Source organism: Hemicordylus capensis, chromosome 12 (assembly GCF_027244095.1).
Source record: "Hemicordylus capensis ecotype Gifberg chromosome 12, rHemCap1.1.pri, whole genome shotgun sequence".
NCBI lineage: Eukaryota > Metazoa > Chordata > Lepidosauria > Squamata > Cordylidae > Hemicordylus > Hemicordylus capensis.
In genome coordinates this window covers 7,280,081-7,301,037 of record NC_069668.1, presented here as the reverse complement: position 1 = coordinate 7,301,037, position 20,957 = coordinate 7,280,081, and the positions used below count along the sequence as shown (strand labels likewise).

The following is a 20,957-nucleotide window of genomic DNA, read 5'->3' as shown; positions in this document are numbered from 1 at the left end:
TTTGCCCAGAACCTTTATGTGGGATGGAGGACCTGGATTAGTTTGAAGGCTTCGTAAAATGTTTTAAAGACATGAATGTGTATTTTTGAGGCTGGAAACTAGGGATAGATTGGGGGTTCTGTTGGTGTACCGTCCACCCTGCTGCCCAACCGACTCTCTAACTGAGCTGATGAAGCTGGTCTTGGAGTTGGTGTTGAAGTCACCCAGACTTTATTGCTTGGAGACTTCAATATCCACTTTGAGGCTGACTTGTCTGGTGAGGCTCAGGAGTTCATAGTGGCCATGACAACTATGGCCCTATCCCAATTAATTTCAGGACCAACTCATGTTGTCCATCACACACTCAATTTGGTCTTTTGTTCGGATCAGCGTGGAGGATCCTGTGGTTTCCCCATTGTCATGGACGGACCACCACCTGGTTAAGGTTGGTTTCACAGCCACAACCCAGCCCTGTGGGGGTGGTGGACCTATTAAGATGGTCCACTTGAGAAGGCTGCTGGATCCAGTAGGATTCCAAAAAGCCTTGGAAGGCTTCAGTGTTAGTGCTGCTAGTGATTCTGTCGATGCTCCGGTGGGAACCTGGAATAGGGAACTCACCAGGGCAGTAGATTCGATTGCTCCTAATCGTCCCTTCCAGCCTGCTTTAAAAGTGGCCCTTTGGTATACAGAGGAGTTGCAGGGTCTGAAGAAACAAGGTGGGTGTCCGAAATGCAAGTGGAGGAGAACCCGACTTGAAATTGACAGGACACAGCATAGAGCCCATTTGAAGGTTTATGCAGAAGTGGTGCATGCAGCAAAAAACCTATTCTGGTCTGCACACATTGCTTCTGCAGGCTCACGTTCAGCAGAGTTTTCCCGGTTGTGAAGAGTTTGATTCAGGCTCCTTCCTCCAGCTCAAACCAGTCCTTGGAGACTATGTTCTGCTGTAATGCTTTTAATGGGTTATTTGCGGACAAAATCTCTTGTATTCAGGCCGACCTGGACTCCACTGTTTTTGCAGAGTCTATTAAAGTGGTGTCCAGCAATCCCTCTTGCAGTATTAGACTGGATCAGTTTCAATTTGTGATGCCTGATGACGTGGACAAGCTGCTTGGGGTAGTGCGGCCTACCACTTGTTCTCTGGATCCTTGCCCGACTTGGCTGCTTCTGTCTAGTAGGGAAATTGTTGGAGATGACCTAGTTAATATCATTAACTTATTGCTGAGTGGGGGGTAGGATGCCTCCTTGTTTGAAGGAAGCAATAATTAGACCACTTCTTTAAAACACTTCTTCTGTTTTAAACAGTGTTTGTTCTTGTATTTTACTTGTTGTACACTGCCCAGAGCCTTTGGATAGGGCAGTTTATAAATGAAATAAATAAACATCTGTCCAGTAAATATCTGTTCTTCGGATCTGTTCAGATCCCCTTCTGTGGGGCCAGAAGAATAACAGCACTCCCGTTAATATGACAGCAAAGGCTGGGCTGATATTCCCTGACCATCAGTGAAAATGCTAGGAACCCCTCTGAGATATCTAGGGTTTGTTTTTGTTTCCTGGTAGAGGAACTCCACAACTCTTGCAAAATTGGATGTTGGGCCATCATGAAACATTCAGGTTTGGCAAAGCCTCTGATCCTTTTCTTTTGAGGCTCTTTAACACAGACTGTTTCAGCTCTCTGTCTCTGTACATGAGGAAGTCCTTCCTAGATGGGAATGAAAATGGACCGTTGGTCAGTGGGAGAGTAGAAGGCCCCAGGTTAAAACTAGGAGTGTGCAATTCGGGTTTTCGGTGATTCGGTTCAGGACCCGAACCAAATCACCCCCAATCTGTTCTGTGCCCGAATCTGGGGCCACCCGAATCACCCCTGATTCGGTTTGGATTTGGATTAAATCCGAATCCAAATCAATTCAGGAAGGAAAAATGGGTCCCAGGGGCAAAATAGTGGGGTGGGGTGGTAGTGCCCAATGTTTGGAGGCTACCATCCAAATTTCAGGGGAATTGGGCAAAGGGCTTATTTTTGGGGAATTTTTGAAGTTTTAGTGTCTTTGGGGCAGTTCAGGGGCATAGAGTGGGATCTGGGCAAAAAGAGTAGGGTGGGGTGGTAGTGCCTAATGGGTGAAGGCTACCACCCCAATTTCAGAGTGATTGGGCAGAGGGCTGATTTTTGGGGAATTGTTGAAGTTTACGCGTCTTTAAGGTTTTCCCCCATAGAGAAGCATTGAGGTGTCAGCAAATGGATAGCTTCACGCGGGGGGCAAAGGGGTGGCCTAGAGCAGTGTGGGGTTGGTGATAGTGCCAGGTAGGGTCAAGGAAGCTACCTGAATTTTTTCAAAGGATTTGGGCAGAGGGCTGATTTTTGGGGAATTGTTAAAGTTTACGCGTCTTTAAGGTTTTTCCCCATAGAGAAGCATTGAGGTGTCAGCAGCCCCATAAGTGCACTTGGGGGGTGCTGGGGTGGCCCAGAGCGAGTGGTAGTGTAGTGCACATAGGGTGCCGTCATTAGCTATCATAGAATCCACACACAGAATACCTCTGAAACAACAGAACCGTGTACCCCATGGGTTAGAAACCCATGGGGGTGGTTGGCACCCTATGTGCACTACACTACCACTCGCTCTGGGCCACCCCAGCACCCCCCAAGTGCACTTATGGGGCTGCTGACACCTCAATGCTTCTCTATGGGGAAAAACCTTAAAGACGCATAAACTTTAACAATTCCCCAAAAATCAGCCCTCTGCCCAAATCCTTTGAAAAAATTCAGGTAGCTTCCTTGACCCTACCTGGCACTATCACCAACCCCACACTGCTCTAGGCCACCCCTTTGCCCCCCGCGTGAAGCTATCCATTTGCTGACACCTCAATGCTTCTCTATGGGGGAAAACCTTACAGATGCATAAACTTAAACAATTCCCCAAAAATCAGTCCTCTACCCCATCACTCTGAAATTGGGATGGTAGCCTCCACCCATTAGGCACTACCACCCCACCTTACTCTTTTTGCCCAGATCCCACTCTATGCCCCCAAACTGCCCCAAAGACACTAAAACTTCAAAAATTCCCCAAAAATAAGCCCTTTGCCCAAGTCCCCTGAAATTTGGGTGGTAGCCTCCAACCATTAGGCAATACCACCCCACCCCACTATTTTGCCCCTGGGACCCAAAATTCGGGCTGACATCACTTCAGACCTTTTTGCATTCAAATCAATGGATGCAAAAAGGCGGGAAATTCAAAGAGATGTCATCCTGAATCACCCGAATTTTTCGGGCCTGAAATTCGGGTGATTCGGCTCAGCCCCGAAAAATATTGGGGGACATTGGGGGTGATTTGGTTCGGACCCGAATCACCCGAAATTGCTCGTTTCGGGCACAGATCGTTCTGTGCCTGAAATTTTTTGCACATCCCTAGTTTGAGAAGAGAAGAAGCTGAGAAGAGCCGCTGCAAGTCAGTAGAGAGCAGGGGTCCCAGACCGGCGGCACTCCAGAATGTTGCTGAACTACAATTCCCATCATCCCCAGCTGCAATTTATTGTGGCCAACACGCAACCAAAGAGCAGGAGGACTTGCCGTTTCGCCTACCCTGCCAGCTGTTACATAGGGACATAGGAAGCTGCCATCGACTGAGTCAGACCCTTGGTCCATCTAGCTCAGTATTGTCTACACAAACTGGCAGCGGCTTCTCCAAGGTAGGAGTCTCTCTCAGCCCTTTCTGGAGATGCTGCCAGGGAGGGAACTTGGAACCTTCTGCATGCCAGCAAGCATGCAGGTGATCTTCCCAGAGCTGTCCCATCCTCTAAGGCAGGGCTGCTCAACTTCAGCCCTTCTACATATGTTGGCCTACAATGCCCATAATCCCTGTCTATTGGCCACTGTGGCTGGGGATTATGGGAGTTAGGAACATAGGAAGCTGCCGTATACTGAGTCAGACCATTGGTCCATCTAGCTCAGTATTGTCTTCAGAGACCGGCAGCAGCTTCTCCAAGGTTGCAGGCAGGAGTCTCTCTCAGCCCTATCTTGGAGATGCTGCCAGGGAGGGAACTTGGAACCTAGATGCTCTTCCCAGAGTGGCTCCATCCCCTGAGGGGAAGATCTTCCAGTGCTCACACTTCTAGTCTCCCATTCATATGCAACCAGGGTGGACCCTGCTTAGCTAAGAGAACAAGTCATGCTGGCTACCACAAGACCAGCTCCCCTCCCATTCATTCATTGATTCATTCAATTTCTATACTGCCATTCCAAAAATGGCTCAGGGCGGTTTACATTAACCCCCCCCCACCCCCGTGCCAGCTTTGTCTGTTCTAGTATCACGGCAGGCCATGTCCCTAGTTTAGAGACCCTCAGCATCATACCGTTTGATGCATATGCATTTCCAGCCCAAGGAAGTTTCAGGTAGACCTTTTACAACAGAGTCCGGGAGGTGCAGCAATGTCTGGGCGAGGCCTCTCTTCCTCCCCAATGGCTTCAGCTGCTTTCTGCCTCCAGCGGAGCTGATAAGAGAACCAAAGACGTCAGGAGGGTTGGTGATTCAGCTCTGGAGTGACAGAACTTGAACAGCCCTTTGGACTAATAAGCCTTGCTTTGTTTCTCTCTCCCCTTTTGGAATGAGAGGGATTTAACTACAACAGGAAATGAGTTTTGGGAGCCACCCAGGCTGCCGAATCCTGATAAAAAGACCATATGGAAGAGGGCAGTGCAGAGGTGAGGCGGGCAAGTTATTGCGCTCATGCATCACCGTGATTGATTTGAATCCAAGATTGATGTTGACATCTCAACCTCACCTCTACCTCCCCGCAGATGCTTGGAAGTTCAAAGCCAACGGGCCATCTCCCGGGAGGCAAACGTGCCCCCAGCCAGTTTGGGATCTCGGCACCGGTTTGATGTTGGCCAGCTAATGGCGATAGTGTTTTGCTATGCTAATCTCGGATGTCAACTCTTTTCTCCCACTTCTGCTAAAAAAAAAGGAAGACGAGGGCGACGTCTGCAGTGAAATAGTGCAAATTCAGCAAGAGTGTGTGTGTGTGGGGGGGGAATGCACAGTACAGCCCTATGCACGCTTATCTGCGAGTAAGAACCAGTGGATTTGGGCAGGCGGCCTCATCATGAGGCGAATTGGGGCAGTTGGGTGGTGGATCAGTGGAGGGTGGTGGCTGCCATTGAATGGGACCGTAGCTCAGTGACAAAGCATCTGCTTTGCATGCAAGGTCCCAGGTTAATAAGAACATAAGAACAGCCCTGCCGGATCAGGCCCAAGAAGGCCCATCTAGTCCAGCATCCTGTTTCACGCAGTGGCCCACCAGATGCCACTGGAAGCCACAGGGAGGAGTTGAGGGCAGGCCCTCTCTCCTGCTGTTACTCCCCTGCAACTGGTACTCAGAGGCATCCTGCCTTTGAGGTTGGAGTGTCCTATAGCCCTCTGACTAGTAGCCCTTGATAGACCTCTCCTCCATGAAGTTATCCAAACCCCTCTTCAAGCCATCCAGGTTGTTGGCTGTCACCACGTCTTGAGGCAGAGAATTCCACAAGTGGATTATGCGTTGTGTGAAAAAGTACTTCCATTTGTTGGTCCTAGATTTACCAGCAATCAGTTTCATGGGTGACCTCTGGTTCTAATGTTGTGTGAGAGGGAAAAGAATTTCTCTCTCTCCACTTTCTCCACACCATGCATGATTTTATAGACCTCTATCATGTCTCCCCGCAGTCGTCTTTTTTCTAAACAAAATAGCCCCAGGTGTTGTAGCCTTGCCTCATAAGAAAGGTGCTCTAGGCCCTTGATCATCTTGGTTGCCCTCTTCTGCACCTTTCCCAGTTCTACAATGTCCTTTCAATTGTTCTACAATGTCCTGTTCAATTTTATTGTTACATTTATTGTTAAATTTATATATTGCCTTCCATTAAAAAACAATCCCTGGCAGGATCACCGGACAGGGCTGGGAAAAATTCCAGCTTGAACTCTTGGAGTACCACTGTCAGTCTGCGCAGACAATACTGAACTAGACAGGCCGAGTCTCACGATCAGTGATACTCGTCAGATGGGATTAGGCAGAGAGAGCGGGTTTAGCCCTCTCTACCGTCACAGAGCTGGCGGGGGCTGTGGGAATTGGAGGCCACATAGCCCCCAGAAGTTCCAGGATGCCCCGCGCAAGTGTGTGGGGAAACCCTAACCCTAACCCTAACCCTAGAATTCAGGAGACAAAGCACAATTAGTGTGTGGAGTGGGTCCAAGGACCTCAAAGGGACTTCGGGGTAAGTTTGGCTGGTGTGTGAAGGCACACACTCTCTTCCGAAGGCAATTTGGGGTAACAGTGCAGTCTGTCAAGCCTCCTGGTCTACAAGCCTGGTGGCCCCCTTGGTTACAGTGACCCAAACCCCAGGATCCTTTGCCCGCCTTAATAAACATATCCCCTCCTAGGGAATCAGTAAGATCCGTTCCTGGAGTACCAGAGGAGCAGGAATCCCAGCCCCTCCCCACCTCCCAGCTTACATAATCACCCTCCTGATAGCTGTCATTTGATTTGCATATTTCCTTCACTGCCCTTGGATATCAGCAAAAATATTCTCCCTATTATTTATTTTGGAATCTCGTCGCATGGATTCCTGCCCATTTCCCTGTTTTAATCAAGCTTTGACTGTGTTTTTAATTCCTTGCCTACTAAATATTCCCAGCGCAGCAGAGCACTCTTATCGGACAGAAATCTGATTAGCATACTCTCCATTCCATCCACCAACTTGGAAAGGAGACACGCCGGACCATTCAGAGTCCAGGACACTGTCCAAAGTGAGCAGTTTGGCTTGACCTGAGCTTCATCGCCACTACAGCTGCCGCGAAACCATCCTCATCCTCTGCAGCTGCCGGAAGGACCTCCTTAGGCATAGGGGAATGTGAGAACACTGGACCAGGCGTTGACTCTGACTGGCAGCAGCTTTCCAGCTTCTTTCCCAGCCCTACCTGCATATTGTAGGGCTGCAGACTATGTAGCCAGCATAGTATAGTGGTTAGAGAGTTGGACTAGGACTGGGAAGACCCAGGTTCGAATCTCCATTCAACCATGAAGCTCACTGGGTGACTCTGGGGCAGTCACGTATCTCTCAGCCTAAGCTACCTCACAGGGTTGTTGTGAGAATAAAAATGAGCTCCTCAGAGGAAGAGTGGGATATAAATGTGGTGATGATGATGACGACGACGATGATGATAATAATTAATATGGTAGGGATTGCATGTGAATTTCGACATACAAGTGCTCTACCACTGAGGTATGGATGCTCCTGATTAACATACAAAGCTGCAAGCTGCTGAGTCAAACCCTTCGTTCATCTAGTGGAGTATTGTGGGCACGAATTGGCAGCACCTCTCCAGGGTTTCAGGTGGATATTTCCCAGCCCTACCTGGGTGCCTTCCAGACTAGCTGCTCAACAGCAGCAAAATGTCTCCGTTCAGGCAAGTCACATTTGAAACGTAAACAGCAGGGGGAGCAGTCTTGCGGAAACTAACAACCCGGAAAAACAGCAACTTCCTTATGCTGGATATACGATGCCCTAGCTCTGTATCGCAGCGATTAAATTCGAAACAAGGCACTGGAAATGTAAACAGCACACACGACTGTCCGCGTAAGGACTGTGGTGTCACAATGCAGGAAATGTGGAAGCACACTTCTGAGATCCGCCGAGACCCCTGATCTGGAAAGCAGCCTGGAGTTGGAGGAATTGAACCTGGGGCCTTTTGTGGAGGAGAGGAGAGCTGGTCTTGCGGTTGCCAGCATGACTTGTCCCCTTAGCTAAGCAGGGTCCGCCCTGGTTGCATATGAATGGGAGACATGATGTGTGAGCACTGTGAGAGATTTCCCTCAGGGGATGGAGCTGCCACTCTGGGAGGAGCAGAAGGTTTCAAGTTCCCTCCCTGGCAGCATCTCCAAGATAGGGCTGAGACAGATTCCTGCCTGCACCCTTGGAGAAGCTGCTGCCAGTCTGTGAAGACAATACTGAGCTAGATAGACCAATGGTCTGACTCAGTATATGGCAGCTTCCTATATTCTTATGTTCCTAGGAGTTGCCTTTTAGGAGAAGAGTGCTGGTCTTGTGGTAGTAAGCATGACTTGTCCCCTTAGCTAAGCAGGGTCCACCCTGGTTGCATATGAATGGGAGACTAGAACTGTGAGCACTGCAAGAGATTCCCCTTAAGGGGATGGAGCCGCTCTGGGAAGAGCAGAAGGTTCCAAGTTCCCTCCCTGGCATCTCCAGGATAGGGCTCAGAAAGATCCCTGCCTGCAACCTTGGAGAAGCTGCTGCCAGTCTGTGAAGACAACACTGAGCGACCGCAATAAAGTATCTGTTCTGTCATGACAATACTGAGCTAGATGGACCAGTGGTCATATAGTAGCTTCCTATGTTTGTGTGTAAAACAAATTCCCTTCCACTGAGCTATGGTCCTCCTCCAGCAATTTATACACACACATATGAAGCTGCCTTCTCCCGAGTCAGATGCCTGGTCCATCTAGCTCAGTATTGTCTTCACTGATTGGCATCAGCCTTACAGGGTTTCAATCAGGGGTCTTCCCCAGCGCTATCCAGAAACACCAGGATTTGAACCTGGGACCTTCCGCATGCAAAACAGATACGGTGCTGCCGAGCGAGGCCCCTTGATATGCCATATTCCACCGCCATCCCATGATACCTGTTGGGTCAAAGCCCAGACGTGGAGTCCCTCAAAATACTCTGAGTACATGCCAAGTTTGTGTTTGGTTCTGCACGCTTTTTAATTGTTTTTAAGAGAAAATAGATGACACTGTAAAGGCTTTTGCAGTTCTCTGTGGACGCAACGTGACTGACAGGGGTCCGAATGACCCTTCCTTTTCAGTCGAGGTTTCGGGGAGACGGTCCATGTGCCACTTGGTCACGCCATCTTTTGTTTCCGAGTGAAACGGCTCTGTCTCCACCTTCTGGAGGTCCCCCTTCAGTTGCCTTTCCCTCTGAGGTAGTCCGCCAGCTGTTCGACAGCTTCTACGCACACACTGGGGTACATCCCCTGGGAGTAGGTGCCAACCAGGATGAACGACCTTGTCTTGGCGGCCACCAGCCCACAGTCTTTAGCCCGCAGGTAGATGGATGTGTCGTCAGCTCGGGCACAGCTGTACTGCTTCTCCTTGAAGTACAGGCCTTCTTTCCGCACGTGCACCAGGTTCTTGTAGAAGGCTTGGATGAGGAGCGGGATCTGGCTCTGGATATTGAAGCCGGGCGTGGTGGCCAGGATGGAACCGTCACTTATTTTGATGAGAGCTGCGTTGGCGACGTGTTTCGTCTTGGTGAGCCCATCGATCAGCAGGCTCTGTGCCTGGTTCATTTTCTCCGCGGCTGCCTTCTGTCCCGGCTTCGGCAGTTTCTCTGGCAACGAACCCAGTGACGGAACAGTTCAACTGGCATGGCTGTTCCCAGAGAACCCTGGGAGCTGTAGTTTAGGAAGGTGCTGAGAGTTCTGTTAGACACAGGGTTTTTTTTTAATAGAGAAAGACTAGAGTGGCAGTTTGATTGTCCGGAGATGGGATTCCCTGGTTCCCTTTGACTACATTTAAAAATACAATCTTCCCCAATGCAGAAGTGAGTGTTATTCCATTCTATTCATAGAATACCATGGAGAAAACCAGGATATTATTATTTATTTATTTATTTACACAGTCAGACAGGTGTTATTGACTGGTTTGTTTTATCCAGACATCGAGTCCTTCCCAAGGACCTGGGATTGCTGAATTTTATGGTCAATGTTGTTGCTGTTGTTATAGATATTGTCACAGAATATAGGCTGTTCCCAGTAAAGTTGCTTTTTGTAATTGGCTGATGGTGATTTCTGTGGCCCCGATGGTGTTGAGGTGCTCTTCAAGGTCTTTTGGGACTGCACCCAGGGCGCCAATGACCACAGGGATTATTTGGGTCTTCTTCTGCCACAGCCTTTCAATTTCAGTTTGTAGATCTTTGTATTTGGTGATTTTTTCTATTTCTTTTTCTTCTATTCTGCTATCCCCTGGTATTGCTATGTCAATTATTTTCACTTGTTTTTCTTTCTTCTCGACTACAGTTATATCTGGTGTATTGTGTGGCAGATGTTTGTCTGTTTGTAGTCGGAAGTCCCATAATATTTTTACATCTTCATTTTCTACCACTTTTTCAATTTTATGGTCCCACCAATTTCTGGTTACAGGTAGCTTGTATTTTTTGCAGATGTTCCAGTGTATCATCCCTGCTACCTTGTCATGCCTTTGTTTGTAGTCAGTCTGTGCGATCTTTTTACAACAGCTGAATAGGTGGTCCACTGTTTCATCTGCTTCTTTACAAAGGCGGCACTTGCTGTTTGTTGTTGATTTTTTGACTTTTGTTCTTATTGCATTTGTTCTTAGTGCCTGTTCTTGTGCAGCCAGTATTAAACCCTCTGTTTCTTTCTTCAAGTTGCCATTCTTAAGCCATTGCCAGGTCTTGGTGATGTCTGATTTTCCCCTTATATTGTGCAAATATTGACCATGCAGGGGCTTATTTCTCAATTTTTCTGCTCGGTTCTTGACTTGATCTTTCTTGTAGGCCTGCTTTGTTTCATTGGTGTTGAATAGTTTCTCATTATTGACCATTTTAAGTGCATCTTCTTCACTGTCCTTTATGTATTCTTCAAGGCCTCTTTTCTCCTCCTCTACTGTTTGATGGACTTGCAGCATTCCTCTTCCACCTGAGTTGCAAGGGAGGTATAGCCTATCTACATCACTGCGGGGGTGCAGAGCATGATTGATGGTCATGATTTTCCTGGTCTTACGATCTAGCATCTCTAGCTCTGCCTGGGTCCAGCTATTATTCCTGCACTGTATCTGTTAACAGATATAGCCCAGGTGTTTTTGGCTTGTATGGTGTTCCCACCATTGAGATGATGATGATGATGATGATGATGATGATGATGATGATGATTCCATTTATATACCGCTCTTCCTCCAAGGAGCCCAGAGTGGTGTACTACATACTTAAGTTTCTTTTCACAACAACCCTGTGAAGTAGGTTAGGCTGAGAGTGAAGTGACTGTCCCAGAGTCACCCAGCAAGTCTCATGGCTGAATGGGGATTTGAAATTGGGTCTCCCCAGTCCTAGTCCAGCACGCTAACCACTACACTACACTGGCTCTATCTTTTAGCTTAGCTGTCAGTGGACGTGTTCAACAACAGATCTGAACATAGGAAGCTGACTGATACAGACTCAGGCCATTGGTCCATCTAGCTCAGGGTTGCCTACTCTGACTGGCTGCAGCTCTTCAGATTTCCAGGTGAGAGTCTTTCCCAGTGCTACCTGGAGATACAAGATACCAAAAAAAGAGAGCCCACAACAAGAAACTAATGTAATCATGAAGGAAAGGAAAGAGTGTGCCGTTGAGTCGGTGTCAACTCCTGGTGACCGCAGAGCCATGTGGTTTTCTTGGTAGAATACAGGAATGGTTGACCAATGCCATCTCCCGCGCAGTATGAGATTATGCCTTTGCCATTAGTAAGCATCTGCCTCCAACGCCTTCCTATATCGCTGCTGCCTGATATAGGTGACTACAAATATATATTTATTACACAGTCCGGGAAGCAGACTGGCGGGGACTCGAACTCGCAGCCTCTTGCTCCCTAGGCAAGCTGCTACCCCCGCTGGACCATCGCAGCTGAGCTTAATAGGCTGCAATAAATTCAGAATGTGCCTGGAAATGGGTATATTAATAGTATAATTTAAAAGTTCTACATAGAACTACATACATTTAAAACATACCATAAAAACATTCCTGTGCAGACAACAATAGAATACAAAATCACATAAAGGAATATATAAAAATGTCCCTGAATAGTCAAAGAAGGCTTACAGTGAGCCAAAGTCCTTATGAAGACCAAATGCCTTTCCACCAAGCAATAAGAAGTATTTTCAAAGTGTAAGAGTCCTTTTCAGTGGGTCATTTACAATGGGTCAGACACGTTTCGACGTATGTCTTCCTCAGCGACCCGTAAAGTGTGCCATCGAGTCGGTGTCAACTCCTGGCATCCACAGAGCCCTGTGGCTGTCTTTGGTAAAATACAGGAGGGATTGACCATTACCATCTCCCGCACAGTACGAGATGATGCCTCTCAGCACCTTCCTAGATCGCTGCTGCCCAATATAGTCTGGGAAACATACCAGCAGGGATTTGAACCTGGGACCTCTGGCTTGCTAGTCATTTCCCCACTGCGCCATTCATAGAAACATCACTTTTACAGACTTCTGTAGACAAACAACCAACTTATATGAAAGTTGCTATGTTCCCCACACAATCCTTTTCCTCATCACCAAGTGGAAAGAATAAAACAAGCTTACCGATTATCTTGACTCACACATTGGTACAGTGTTCCTCCTGTGTATAAGGCCTCCTTTTTTTGAAAAAGAAAAAGAAAAGAAAAGATTTTATAATAGAAAAGTTATAAAAGTTATTTTCCTCCTCCTTAGACACAGGAGGAACAGTGTACCAATGTGTGAGTCAAGATAATCCCATTGGAAATGGCCCGCTAAAAAGGACTCTTACATTTTAATTTTAAATGTGTGTTGTTCTATGTAGCACTTCTAAATTATATTATGAATATACACATTTTCAGGTACATTTTGGGCAGCCTATTATTACATTAGTTTCTTGTTCTGGACTCGCGCTCTTTTTTCTTTTGGCATCTACATTCTTTTTTGGAATCAGTAATGCACCCTATTTTGTATTGTGTCTACCTGGAGATACTTCCAGCCAGAGTGGACGATACTGAGCCAGATAGACTTACTGGCAATAGATTAGGGCTGGTGGGCAGAACCAGAACCCTGTGGCTCTGTCTAAGTGCGCCAGGTAAAAGGGAGAAGGGGGTGAAAGTGAAGGTGAAGAAACCTCCAAGCTGGTCTGGTGGTAGCAAGCATGACTTGTCCCCTTTGCTAAGCAGGCTTCACCCTGGTTTGCATTTGAAAGGGATACTACATGTAAGATATTCTCCTTAGGGGATGGGGCTGCTCTGGGAAGAGCACCTGCACAATTGCATGCAGAAGGTTCCAAGTTCCCTCCCTGGCAGCATCTCCAGATAGGGCTGAGACGGACTCCTGCCTGCCACTTTGGAGATGATGATGCCAGTCTGGGTTGACAATGCTGTTATGAACGGTCTATGGCATGTCAGAGCCAGAGATGCCAACTCAGAAGTGTGGTGAAATATAGGCCTGTGTCTGATTTCAGTTTATTAAGAAATGATACCTGAACTCAAGGTGAACTAGGATGTTGCTCTCCCTGCTCTCTGAAGGGAGGAGGTGATCCAGCATTGTGTTGTTAAAATGGATATGCAAGAGAACACTATAGCCAGGCCTGAATGCTGTATGCTGTAATCCATATGCTAATACCACTGACTACCAAATGTCTGTGGAAAGGTTTGCCCAACCTGTTGAGTTCCTCCTTCCATTGTAAAAAAATCTATGTTAATCATTGTCAGTGATGGCCCTGCAATGCCCAAGTGATTAACTCAATTACTCTCTATAGAGGTTCCACAGAGGAAAAATGCATACACAGTAAATGCCTGTAAATTTTAATCCTCACCTCACCAATGCTACAAATCTCACACACACCTTTTCATGTATACTTTAAATATTCTCTTGTTTTCAATTAAACACTGGGTAGAGGTACACAAGCTGTCTCACACAGAATATCCTGAATCCCCTTACTAACTGCTGACTTTTTAACACCTTCTGGGGGCCAGACTGCCAAGATGTAATTTGCTGCATCTTAGATGCAGATTTGCTGTGGGCAATTTTCCCCTCCCTCCCTGAAGCGCACAGAGTTTACAGAAGATGAGATTCAGAGATCTCTCTGGACTGGCCGATATCCTGAATAATTAAGATTTTGTTCAGAAGGTAACAGCTTTGTCACCTTTTTGGACACCCAGGAGAAGAAGAGATTTTGAATAGATTCTATTCAAGGATCAAAGAGAAAATAACTATAAGAATGAGGCTTTTGAGACAGAGAGTTTAGCAATCTTTTGCCTACAGCAAAAAGCTGCTCACAGGATCCCAGGGTTTGCTGCTAAGCCGCGGGGCAAAGCAGGAACTCTGTTCATGAACAGAAACTACAGCAATGCCTGAGTTTTGCCGCCCAAGCTGCCTGATCTGAGCACTGCACAATTCCTGTCTCAGCCATGCGCCTCACTTCTTCAGCTGACAAGAAGTCTCTGGTCTGGGGTAAATACGCTGCTTGGAATTCCCTCTATCCTTTTCCTGCTCCCTTCTCCTTCCCCCCCTTCTTTTCCTCTATTAATCTCCCCAAAACCATGCCAGCCGCATGCCAGCCTTCAACCCTCCCCCTTTCTTTTCTGCCTTTATTTGAATTGTATTAGACTCTAGGAAGATTTAATTACACACACATAAGGTAGTGAGGCACACGGGTGAATATTGGTGCTGGTTAGGAAATACTGTTAGCAATATTGATAGAGTGTTCTGCTTTTTGCCTTGCTAGATTAAGTCTTTTATACTCAATAAAGCCCATTGAATCTTGAGGACTGGTTTTGATTTCCTTTCTTCTTTGCATCCAGATCAAACGTGGTCATCAATATAAAAGAACTTGGTCCAGACCTATTTTATATACTAGCTAATGAGCATATTTAGTATATAGATCAGGCCTGGTCTGTAACATTAAATGGCGTAGTCGGCAGGATTTTGGTGACACCATGGCTTTCTGGAAGCACAAGGAGAAAGAGAGCAGATCCAAACCTGAATCCTGGGAGGGAAGTGAATTTAGTGGCGCCTTTCTGGGACCCAAGAAGGAGAAGTGGGAAGCAGCCTTAGAAGAATTTGGACCTTCACCCTTTCCAAATTTAGATTTTGTCAGGCGGAAACTTTCAGAACTTGAAGACTGTAAGGCTCTCTTTGAGGAATACTGTAGCCGGCAGTGTCCAGATAAAAAAGACAAAAAGGCAGCCGCAGTTACTATTCTCAGAGTTTTTCTACATGAGCAGTTAGAGAAACAAGACCATAAAGATGGAAAAATTAGAACACTCAGAGACAAAAATGAAGAGCTCCTTGCACAAGTTAAGAGTGTAACTCTGGACTTGGAGGCATGTATTGCTACTTTGGAAAGGGGTCTGACTCAGTTTATGGCAGCTTCCTATGTTGCTAAGAACCCTGAGTCCATGTGGGCAAACAGACGTTGGATGTAACCCCCCACCCAATTACCTGATGTGCCTTGTAATCCCCCACCGAGTTACAGTACTGTCTGCATATACTTGATGACCCTGTGGGTTACCCAATCCTTGTTTGTAAATCTTTGTAGATATATGATATACAAACAACCACTTTGTATATAATTGTGCTTTGGTAACATACTGTATGCTTTGGTAGTTTGTTAGTTCAATAAAAAAATCTTGTCCTATATTTAAAAAAATAATAATCTTGTCCTATCTTGGAGCTGCTGCCAAGGAGGGAACGTGGAACCTTCTGCATGCAAGCAGGCAGGGGCTCTTCCCAGAGCGGCCCCATCATCCCTTCAGGGGAATCTCTTCCAGTGTTCACATGAGGCTACTGGCAGCAGCTGCGGGGGGAAAGGCGACCAGCATTTTCCACCAAATGGATCTCTCTCTCCGTTTTTCATGTGTGTGCTTTAAATAAAACCATTTGCATCTGCAAGCAACGCCCCCCACCCCGGACTCCCCCCCTCCCCAAACCCGCAAAGAGCAGACCACTAGGGAGTTGGGAGGGACTTGCTTTAGGAAAACACCGACTCAGTTTCCACAAAGGGCCTGAGCGCGTTTGGTAAACTTGGCCTCCTTGGAGATGGCCGACCTCTCTGGTCTTTTGTGCGGCTTCCAGAAACCATCCAGGAGTTCCCCCTTTACATGGGAGCGGGGTCTGGTTCCTTGCGCTGAAGGCTGCGGATTGCCAGAAAATGCAATTGCTCCCTGCTTAGGTATACAAGCAGCTGAGGCGGGAGGCAGGAGAGGGAGAAAATATGCTGTATATCTTAAGCGAAAGGGAAACAGAAAGTGTGGAAGTCAACTCTGAAGAAATGGCCACACTTTCAGAGCTGCTAAGGGGCCTGTGCTGCAAGCTAAGCTTGATCTAGCAGCAGCAGCATCCCTTCCAACAGGGCTGGCGTCAGGTCAACAGAGGCCCTCTGGGCACGTGAGTGCAAGAATTCCCTGCTGGGGTGGTGGTGGTTGGCTAGGCAGATTCAGCAGCTTCTGACTGGCATGCAGGAAGTCCCAGGTTGAACCCCTGTCAGCTTCTCCAGGTAGGCCTGGGAAACGCCCCTGTCTGGAACTCTGGAGAGATGCTGCCAGTCAGTGTGTAGACAATCCTAAGCTAGATGGACCAATGATCTGTCTTGGATCTGTCTTGGTATATGGTGGCTCAGATCTGTATTTTAATTATCATAGGAACATAGGAAACTGCCATATACTGAGTCAGACCATTGGTCTCAGTATTGTCTTCACAGACTGGCAGTGGCTTCTCCAAGGTTGCAGGCAGGAATCTCTCTCTCAGCACTATCTTGGAGATGCTGCCAGGGAGGGAACTTGGAACCTTCTGCTCTTCCCAGAGCGGCTCCATCCCCTAAGGGGAATATGTTACAGTGCTCATACATTAAGTCTCCCATTCAAAAGCAAACTAGGGCAGACCCTGCTTAGCTATGGGGACAAGTCATGCTTGCTACCACAGGACCAGCTCTCCTATCCCGCCCAGGTACAGCTTTACCACTTCTGTTTGGAATCACGACCTAATTTTGTACATGTCGGATTTTTCTTTAATACACTTTCTTTAACCAACCACGCCGTCTGCCCCCAGAACCTCACCGTTCTGGAAATGAATCGAGAACCTTTGCCCTTGAAGCAGTCAGTCCTTCATCCCCACCCAGTCCGCTAAGATAGGCTACATCGCCTTTCTATCTACGACTCTCCTTCATGGCTTTAATATGAAACATACCCGACGAAACTGCTTGCGAATGGGAGATTATCGGTGGTATTTGTCACTTTCGGGCTCCCCTTCCTTTCGCAAGGGATACTGGTTAAATGTGCCTTTGTTGGGGTCTCGTCTCCTTGGCAAAAAAAGAACAGTCTATAAAATCCATTCCCCAGAACAGCCATGCAGAGAAAAGAGTTTTTGAGATTTCTTCCTCCCCGAAGTCCCTTCTGCTGACCTGAACCAAGGCAATTAGACATCCTGGTTATTGTAAACTCACCACAAAACACAAGGCATACCTTAACATGATGTCATGTCTAGACGCGCCATTCAGGTATAAATTATTGGGGGAAAGTAGCTTGTTCAGTGGTTAGAACTGTAAAAGTTTAACAAGATATTTTTGTGTCTCTCTTGTGCATGCTTTCTCTCTCTCTCTCGTACACAGCTCTGGGCTTCGGGGCAGGAGAATTAATCTCCACTAGAAAAGAGGGATGGTCTTGGGAACTGGAATTCCTTCTTTCTTTCTCTTCCCCAGACTGTTTCATTTCCTATTAGGACAGTGTTCCTTCTGGGTCGGGGTGGGCGTGAGAGACCCATAGCTCTCTGAGTGGAAGGACCTTTCTGAATTTCTCCCCTCACTTTGGAGATCAAAATACCCCAGTCTGGTTTCCAACGAGGAATGCATTCATTAGGCTTCGTGGCTTGTTTTGGAGTTTTGACAGAGTGGGGATTTAAACTTGCGCCCTTCCAGTCCTATCAGGGGACATGGAGAAAGTGTGGGGTTCAATGCCTGACATCTCCAGGGCGTTATCCACACATGGCTTCATGCTGCGGGGTAAATGTTGAGCAAAGCCACTTCGAATCACACTCACAGCATTGAGGGAAGCAGCCCCTCCCCTCTGCTCTTGGGTTTTGTTTTGAAACAAGTTCACAGGGCATGCTCTGTGTTTTCCTTCTAGCCAATGGTGCGGGGGTCGGGGGGGGAGATTACTAAAAAGCTACATCTGCATTTGTAAAGTGAGTATCCTTTAAAAGGGAGGAGAGCTGGTCTTGTGGTAGCAAGCATGAATTATCCCCTTAGCTAAGCAGGGTCCACCCTGGTTGCATAGGAATGGGAGACTAGAGAAGTCCATCCTCAGGGGATGGAGCTGCTCTGGGAAGAGCATCTAGATTCCAATTTCCCTCCCTGGCAGCATCTCCAAGATAGGGCAGGGAGAGATTCCTGCCTGTAATCTTGGAGAAGCCACTGCCAGTCTGTGAAGACAATACTGAGCTAGATCTGACTCAGTATATGGCAGCTTCCTACGCTCCTATGTCCCTAACCAGCATTTTAAAAACCCAGAAATACACCTAGATAAGCTAGAATTTACAAGACAAAGCCCAACGTGTGTGGAGTGGGTCCAAGGATCTCAAAGGGACCTTGGGGTAAGTTTGGCTGGTGTGTGAACGCACACACTCTCTCCCGAAGAAGATTCGGGGTAGAAGCCCTGTGTGTAAAGCCTCCAGGTACGGCGGATGTTTACAAATATGACAAATATTTGTATACTGCTTTTCAACAAAAGTTCCCAAAGCGGTTCACATAGATACAGTAGATAGATAGATAGATAGATAGATAGATAGATAGATAGATAGATAGATAGATAGATAGATAATGGCTCCCTGTCCCCAAAGGGCTCACCATCTAAAAATGAAACATAAGATAGACACCAGCAACAGCCACTGGAGGGATGCTGTGCTGGGGATGGATCGGGCCAGTTGCTCTCCCCCTGCTCAATAAAGAGAGTCGCCACTTTTAAAAGGTGCCTCTATGCTCAGTTTGCATGGGGTGGGAAACTCTGGAGAGAGCTTCCCCAGCCCAACCCAGAGTTTTAGACCAGAGTCTGAAGTTCTGGAGAGCTGCTGCTAGTCAGAGTAGACAGTCCTGAATGAGATGAACCAAAGGCCTGACCCTGCTTAAGGCAGCTTCCTGTGTAACTCTATTAAATAGGATTAGACACACAGGCATGAGCTCTATTCAGACATTATGTTGAGCACTCGTATGGCGAGTATACAGTGTCCACAGGTCCAGATCTGTACACAGGTACAGTTATTCACACGTCCACATCTGTGTACATATCTTATCTGTATCATGCATCTTAGGAACCTGTATCCAGGTTCACTTTTAAATGTACACAGGTACAGTCATTCACACAAACACACTCAGGAGTGTACAAACTGCTGGACACTCATACAGCATAGGATAAGCACGCTCTACCCAGATTCCATCCCCGGCTTCGGTAGGCAGAAAAATAGTGCTACCCAGTTGGGACGTGACAGACGATCAAGTTCCCTGCCTCCGACCTTTGTTTTCCTCTAACTTGAGATCGCAAAACTGGAGTACACTGCACTCAGCTCCCGAAATTGGGTAGGACTAAGCTCCTACCCAGTTTGTGGTAGTGTGAACTGCCCTAATGTCCGAGTAAAGCTATGGAGAAGGAGAGTCCTATCAGTGGCTACTAGGTAAGACAGCAAAATAGAGCCTGCTTGTTCAGAGGCAGTATATCTGAGGGCTCGATGCTGGGTGACATACACTGGGGAGAAGGCCTTCATGTCCTGCTTCCCAGAAGCCACTGGATGGCTGTTGTCAGAAAGAGGATACTGGTTTAGGTGGAACTTTTGCTGTGATCTGGCTGGACTCTTCTTGGGCGTTTACGGCGGCTGCTGCAGAATGCTCGTCGATTTGTGCTTTCCCATTAGCAGCAACTGGATGGCCGGTCCTGCAAAGTTGGAGCGGCTAGCTTTCCTTGCTCCCCATCCCTCTCCACGACCTCCCATAATGCACAGCGAAGAGCAACCAAGAGTAGCGCACAAGAGGTCTCCCTCGCTGTCAGAAAGCTTCAGAATCCACCGGGCAGCCTCCGATTCCAACCCCCCCCCTGCATAAATTACATCCTGGAATCCATTATGCCTCGCTCCGTTCGACAGGCGGAAACACGGCCTATATCATGAAATAAAAGACATCCTGGAACCCATTACGCTTTCGGAGAAAAGACAAAAGGGACCACGGAGAAAGACGTTATAGGATCGGCGGACCTAATAAATGATGTGTTGGCATCTCCCTTCCACCAGGACGTGGATTAACAACAGATGTATTACACTAATGTCTATTTATACGTTAATCTAAAACAACTGCCTTACTGTTGCGGACAGGAATTCTGCAAACGCAGCTCGCTCTGCCGCCGCCGCCCCCCGCCGCCGCCCCCATCTTGATTCCACTTTTAGGAGAAATGTTGCCAAGTTAAGGAAAGTGAAGTGGGAATTGGGGGCAAACAGAACCCAAAAGTCAAATGTGTTAAGTTACATCTTTGGGGCCTGTCTGTTTAGGCTCACTGTCATGGCATCACAGGGGAATGAAAGAATTTCCCCCACATCGTTCCTTTATTGCTCCAGAATGTGTCTGTGCATCTCATTCTGCACATCCTTCCTTTCGGCGGGATTTTCTGCGCATCTGATTTTGACCCGTTCTCTCTGCATAGTTCCTTTTAATTGATTGCTGTTCTGTTCTGTGTATTTGTTTCTAATTGGTGGTTAGGAGCTGCTCTGAATGGCTTGAAGGGCAGGGCGGGTGAGAAAGATATCTGTCTTTGAAATTTAAAAATTCACTCTGGATTTCAAGCATGTACAGTTTGTACCAAATTTATGTTCCTTCATTTCTCATCTTACCAGTATACACATGTGCATGTGTATATTGAGAGAGTCAGCATAGCGTAGAGGTTAGGGTGTTGGACTAGGACTGGGAAGACCTGAGTTCGAATCCCCATTCAGCCAAGAAACTCACTGGGTGACTCTGGGCCAGTCATGTATCTCTCAGCCTAACCTACCTCACAGGGTTGTTGTGAGGATAAAAATAAGCATGTGCACCACTCTGAGCACCTCAGAGAAAGAGTGGGATATAAATGTAATTAATAAAAAAATGTACATATAGAAAGCACTGTGTGTGTGTGTAAAGTCTTGATCTGCATATAATTATGAATGCATAAAGATTTATTTAACATTTATATTCTGTGCTTCCTCCAAG

General features: G+C 47.1%; 2 protein-coding genes and 1 long non-coding RNA gene across 10 annotated transcripts in view; 1 reads left to right on the top strand and 2 right to left on the bottom strand.

The window, feature by feature from the left end:
* Window positions 1–20,957, top strand: part of COL26A1 (collagen type XXVI alpha 1 chain) — a 128,089-nt gene that overhangs the window by 26,535 nt on the left and 80,597 nt on the right. The window lies entirely within an intron of this gene.
* The window catches only part of LOC128336069 (uncharacterized), a 114,892-nt gene that overhangs the window by 13,338 nt on the left and 80,597 nt on the right, over window positions 1–20,957 (bottom strand). Inside the window, exons 4-5 of the long non-coding RNA XR_008311827.1 lie at window positions 16,925–17,036; window positions 12,317–12,369 (exon numbers count right to left, since the gene is read on the bottom strand). This is a non-coding gene — a long non-coding RNA (uncharacterized LOC128336069). The remainder of the gene's footprint in view (window positions 1–12,316; window positions 12,370–16,924; window positions 17,037–20,957) is intronic.
* PFN4 (profilin family member 4) lies at window positions 8,700–9,414 on the bottom strand. The gene has a single exon (XM_053275213.1). The coding sequence runs from the start codon at window positions 9,306–9,308 to the stop codon at window positions 8,922–8,924; it is 387 nt and encodes a 128-aa protein (XP_053131188.1). The 5' UTR covers window positions 9,309–9,414; the 3' UTR covers window positions 8,700–8,921.